General features: G+C 30.4%; 1 protein-coding gene across 1 annotated transcript in view; it reads right to left on the bottom strand.

The window, feature by feature from the left end:
• Positions 1-230: 230 nt before the first annotated feature.
• The window catches only part of LOC147065060 (FHF complex subunit HOOK interacting protein 2A-like), a 28,306-nt gene continuing 21,760 nt past the window's right edge, over positions 231-6,776 (bottom strand). The window contains exon 13 of the mRNA XM_085957007.1: positions 231-6,634. Coding sequence (XP_085813133.1) covers positions 6,520-6,634 — 115 coding nt within the window. The 3' untranslated portion in view covers positions 231-6,519. The remainder of the gene's footprint in view (positions 6,635-6,776) is intronic.

Raw genomic sequence — 6,776 nt, 5'->3', positions numbered from 1 at the left:
TGTATTTAAATCATCAGACATTCAGTGAAGACAGTTGATAATAGAGTCGAAGACATTGGTAAATGTAAGGCAAATGATTTTGGGTAGTTTTCCTTGGCTCTAAGAAAATATTTTCAAGTAAGTTGAGAAAACATTAATTGTATTTCTCCACTCAAGAATAATCGTACACACCTTCTTACAACCACACCCAAAAGGTAATGCATTTCCCATTTTTTTTTTAGTTTCCTTGAGCACATTTTATGGGAAATGTTTTCACGTACGGCGTTCACGATATTTCAATACTCTAAATTCCAGTAAATCTGTATTCAGAATGCCAAAATTTTCATATCATTGGGTTTACCATACCGAGGGGCCTCACACTCGCTAGGACCAGCTCTGGTAGACAGGATCAAAATATTTTTTTTTTTATCTTGTGTTCTGTGATGGTCTTTTTATTCTATGGCCAAATAGAATCGAACGAAGAGGACATCTATGTCCTATTCGTCATACAACGCGATTAAGTTTTCTATTTTTGCTATCTGTCATAAGACAGAAAGCGTGTAGTTCAGTGTGTAAATTTGAATTTGTAAGTCACACATTTTGTAGTGTATGAAAAGGGAATATAAAGAAAAAAACAAGCAGAACTTTTTAATTTTTTTTTTTATAGAAAATGAAATAACATGTTTTTAATACAAGACTAGACAAGAAAACAATAAAAAATAAATATCACATTTAAGAACTGTTAACACATTACATGGAATGATTGCTAGATAATATATAATCGCATAAAAATAATCAAAATCAAACTCATTAATAAAATATTAATACACAAATACATATGTGACTTATGTACATAAAATAAAACTGATTTATGCAAGATACAAAAAATACTTTACATAATATTAAGTTAGCTGAAAATCTTGGATATGGTTACCTATAATAAAAATATTAAATGTTTTCTACAAATAGAAATCTATGGTTGCAAACAGTATTTACAGATATGATAGATTGATAACATCTTTAGAGAGGATCAATTAAAACAGATTTTATAAGTAAATATTTCACAAACTAATAAAAAGAAATTTAGTTAGAACAGATGCTTATTCCCGCAAACTTCTCGTAAATAAATGATAGTTTTTAGTAAATTGACCTATTCTACGATTAGATATTTGAGTTTATTTCATAATTAGAGGTCAAACAAAACGACAAGGCACAACAAGTTATTATTTAATTATACATTTACAATACTAATAATAACTAATTTGTTTAGTACTTACAGTTTACAAAAATTGTACATTATATATATTATATCATGATACATTTAAAATGATGTAATTTTTTTAGTTAACTTTTGGTCAAATTATGATCAGCAAAACAATATCAGGTTTTAAAGCATAAACATATCTACCGACAAACAATAATGCATTGTCAAGACATGTGAGCCAATGTAATGTTTTGATTTCGCATGGTTTTGACACAAGCAAGGTTCTACTGAAAACCAACATACGCTTCCCAAATCATAGTGAGTTGGCAGCTCGATTGCCGGCACTGTTTTAAACAGCGGAGAGTATAATACCTGCACATGTGACCGCTAACAAAAACTAGAATGTATATTTACTTTAAATGAAGTAATCCACACTATTTTTATTGTTGTGAGGCTTAAGGGTGAGTTTAACCTCACCCCCAGCCCCAATTCTGTAATTAAGTCTCTGTTTAATATATATTTTTTTTAATAAAATATAATATACAAAATAAAAATCAAACATGTATGAATTCATTTACCACTCCACCTGAAATGAAATTATAGTTCATAGCTCTCTGTCATCCATCGGAATGTAATCCGCTGACAAAAAGTTACAATACATAACTACATAGTTGCAAAAAAATTTATGTTGTAAGTACAAATATATATTTTTTTATTTTACGAATCTGACAAGATAACGTGTGCGAAATAAAAATGTTAGTAATTAATAATACAATTTACGTACATAATATCGTTGCAGTTCAAGCAAAAGTCACCAACCACAAAAATGGCTGTTTTAAGGTAATACATTCAGAAATAGGTATATATTCTTCAAGCGGGCCATGGCCACTACAAAACACTGAGCCTGGCTAATTAGAGAACAAAAGACGTGTCAAAAGCTAGATTTTTTTATACATCTTCAATCTTTCATAGAGTATGCCACTAACCTTCAAAACTATTCTTATGCTGATAGCAACTTTTGACATAATTGCAATGAACATGTACGTACTTAAAAATATAGTTTATCATGAGAATAAAAACACAATACATAGTCGTAAAAATGCAATGACAGTATCTTAAATTAATATGGATTTAAGAATGTATACTTTATTGCAACAAAAATATAAATAGGTTTATTCCTGCTAACGCTGTGAATGGTGATGGTGATGGACAGTGATTTTAACTCTGATCCGGCAGCCCTAATAAAGCAGTTGGAAACGATCGGGGACTGCCGACCGACAGTCAAAGTGACAGATGACATAATCATATGATATCTTAATTGTGACATATCCGCTGCAATGTCGAGTAACACCTTGTATAAAACTAGCAAATCTTAGTTACATATTCATCAAACTAAACAAAAAATATGTAAACTGGCTTAAATTGGTTTGTGATTAGCACAGAGAATAAACTACTATAATTTCACAACGCAAATATTCGATAAACGTAACCTTTATTTTTCATTTTATTTACATATTAGCTGTACATTCTTTGACTAAAAAAACCATTAAAACATCAATTTCTGGTGGACTATGGTAATAGTTTTAGATACTACATGCAGGACTCACACCGAATAAAAAAAGGATTTCTCAATTACTTAACTATATCTCGTATTTTCTCAATAGACAATAAAATTAGATAATAATATGCAAACAGTATTTGAGTCGCCTAGAGTCATGAGTCACATATTCCAAAAATCGAGTTTTGAGATAATCGAAAAAAACACCAGAGCACTGTTTATTATAATTAGAAGGAAAGTATTGAACTCCCTTGAATATTAATGAGTGAGTGAGTTGATTTACATTATTTTTTTTAAATATGAGAAATAGAGCTCCCTGTGCATCTATTCTATTCACAAGATTGCTATCGGCGGCTATCGAGGGTAGTTTTTCATATGTTTGTATCGAAGTATTATAATTGTTACAATAAGTGCTACAAATACTTCGATACCAAGCTATCCTCGAAAGCTGCCGATAGCAGTCTTGTATATAGATACGCTGATTGGTTAGAAAGGCCTTGATGCCAGAACTCACATTATTCATTGAAAAATGTGAGTTATGACACCAACAGTAAACTTTGTCAACGGTTTTCACATGGTTTAAAGTGACTTTTGATAGCCAACTATTTTTCTTTATATAGATAAATGTCTTTAAAAACACTTGGTATATTTACATGTGAGTTATGGCTCTAGGTATTCTGACAATATGTCTAATCAACAAAATAACTACATAACTTTACAAGAAAGCCAATATTTGATATGAACTAAAAAAAGGCGTTTTTTTTATTGACTGCATTGATGATATTATTATGTAATTATCAGAGTTTAACCTTTTTACTCCTAGCTGATTCAGCCTAGCATATGTGAAAACTCCCAAGCGTTTTTTGCCAAAAACTCGTCGATTTAGTTTTTGTAAATAAATAATTCTACACATGTTTTAAAAATTTGAAACTTTTTTTGTGTCTTCTCAATGGTGTATAAAGCAATAATAAGTAATAATATTGATAGTTTACATCAATAAAACAAAAGAAAAAAATAATGTATCAATATTTATTTAGAAATGAACGGATAAAACTATGTTTGAACTACAAAACAAGTGTGATGACATTTTTTTATTTATAATTGATATATTAAATTTAATAGTATAATCTATTCTTACCTAGTAACAGAAAAAAAATAAACATATTATTTCTCTATGAAATAGAATTTTTATAAAGTAATCAAAAAAAAAATCGTATAGTGTCAAGGTATTCAAGAATTATTCAATTCACGAAATCGCACGAGAATTCGATAAAGTATCGAAATGGGAATGAAGTAATTTCATAAAATAAGTTTCAAATCACTAAATCTACCAAAAGAACAGTGGGCATTCATTGTTTGTTCGGTCAGTTCATAAAAAATACAAAATTCATAATGTAATGAATCATAAAACAACTAAAAGAAATATCATAACTTAAAATGTGTCATAAAAATAATGTTTTATTATTTTTATGACCCTCTTGGTCTCGAGTTTGACAGCAAAAGCAATTATGACTCTGAGTTATTAGGGTTATGATACAATTATAAACAAGTGTGACACTAAAATAAATATTAGTCACACCTAACACAGAGCGAATATAGTACTTTGTCCACGCCAGACGAAATATGACGAAAAAAAATTGGAATAAATCGTAAATTTGGTTCCAAACTTTCAGCCGATGGAGTTTTCGCATAGGTATGGTGGGCGAATAGGAGTAAAAGGGTTTAATCTTATTTTTAGATAATTTTCATTTTAACTCATTGAAAATATACATTTTTTTGATCATCTATGATTAGTGTGTACCTATTTTAATAATTGTGTGACATTGATAGGACATATTGCCAGAATGCCTGCAATATGTAACATTAAAGAATAAAACATAATACCTACAATAGTTTCAACATTAAAATAAAATTGTGGGTGAATATTATATTCAAACGCTTCAAAAGCAATATTATTTCTAAAATAAATTCATATTTACAAATTTAATATTATTATTATGACCTAAGAAATGCATGACTACGTTATAAACTTGATAAAAAAAAGCACCATTGAAATTTACATACATACAAATACTGGCCAGATTTTCTAATGATTCTCAAATGCATCTTATAGAGCAGAGGGGGGCAAACTTTTTGGATGGAGGGCCGAATTCAAGAATTCAAAATGAGCAGCGGGCCGCAAGTAAAATACCATTTTTAGATATACACTATTTATTATCACGAAAAATAAACATTAAAAAAATAATGAGAAGAATGAAACTGTATATTTTTTAACATTTTTTTTAAATTCATGTGTTAATTTTGTAGTTGGTATTCTCAAAACTGTTTGTAAATAGGCATTTGATCGTAAAGAATTTTTATTGAGGTTCATTATCGAAAATGTTTGTTCACATATATAGGTTGATCCAAAAATAACGAACATTTTTCTTGCATAATCTTTAAGTTGGTCGAATTTGTCTGAATTAAGGGCATTGTAAAATTTGGAGATTTCTTCACGACGATGCAATTCTCTTAAATCATTGTCAATAATCTCAAGTTGTAGCTCTGTCGGTACACTATCAATATCTATTGAAAATGGATCGCGTACTATTGCTAAACTTGTCTCAATTTTTCGGAAGTCACCAAATCTTTGTGAAAAATCGTCATTCAGAGCTTTAATAATTTTACCATATTCTTCAAATTTATATTCAGATATATTCAGCAACTTCAAAGTTGGAAAGTAGTCCACGTTGTTATTCGATATTTGTCGAAGGAATAACTTGAGTTTTAATTGAAATCCATTCAAACTTTTTACCGTATCATGGGCATATATTTTTTCCTTGCAACGCGGAGTTAAAAGTATTTAAATGTGTCACGAAGTTCAACGTAGAAAATAGTGGTTACATAGTGTGAGACGAGACGCAAGGGAGACGTACTGAGATAATACATATACGAAACAACAAATTCTTCAAATTTTAATCTATTTTCAATATTTTTTTAAAAAAATATAAAAAAATTATTTGTAATCAGAAGTACAATTAATGATGGCGGGCCGCAAAAAATACCTGGCGGGCCGCAGTTTGCCCCCCCCTGTTATAGAGTATCTTATAAGCCATTTCTCATCTTGTTTCATCTCCAATTTTTGGATTTACATTCTTTATTTGAATGACACTATTCAATTAAAGATCAAAAGACATTTTCGCGAAATTGAGATCTTTGAAAAAATGTGACGCAAAGCTAACGTCTTGACTCTGAGTTAGAGCTTGCTGTTCATGTAAATACGCCCTGAAAATTGTAATAATTTATGTATCAGCTTAAGTGAATCAAAAATAGTTTAATATTATTAGATTGTGAACATATGATAACTATAGACCAACTTCTATATTAAGTCTTCTTTCTACGTCACAGCGCTGCATGTGCTGGCATTGTTATGTCACATGATTTTTGTGCGCTACGTCTCATTCTCGTCGCGTGTTGACTTGTCATAGCAGATACTCTATCTCTAGTACTATTGAGAGCAATTAAAAGCTTTCTTTTATGTTTCTCCACCTCACAAAACTTCTACATTCTAAATAATGCTCTTCGTCTGCTTCCACAAAGGTTTAGGCATTTTAATGTTAATAAAACTTCCACCACGTGATATCGAACACACTGAATTACAGGTGCGGGGTATGTAGCAGCGGTGAGAGTAAATGCACAGGGAGAGGGTTTTAATACCAGAAACGACCGTGGTGACATAAAAGACTGAATGTGAAAGCCGAAAATTCGAATTCAAGAAGTATCCTGTAAGTCTTTAAGTTCATATCGCTGACTGCTGTGAGGTGTGATGGTACTTGACGAAGGAAATCGCTGCGAGCTCTTTGCAGAACTCCTCCACCACAATCAGACTCTCGAAAAGTGGTTCTGTTTTATCACTGAAATATTTGAAATATAAATAAATAAGCATGTACAGATTTGATTTCAATGACATTATTTGTGAGACTATCAAAAAGCGAATGACAGAAGTGCAATTCAATATGATTGCATTAAGGAAATGTAACTGAAGTCATAAATGGA

Source organism: Rhyacophila brunnea, unplaced genomic scaffold (genome assembly GCF_057557595.1).
Source record: "Rhyacophila brunnea isolate RB1 unplaced genomic scaffold, BYU_Rbru_1.0 scaffold_6, whole genome shotgun sequence".
Taxonomy (NCBI): Eukaryota; Metazoa; Arthropoda; class Insecta; order Trichoptera; family Rhyacophilidae; genus Rhyacophila; species Rhyacophila brunnea.
The sequence above is the reverse complement of the archived record's forward strand: the minus strand, read 5'-3'. Positions and strand labels throughout refer to the sequence as shown.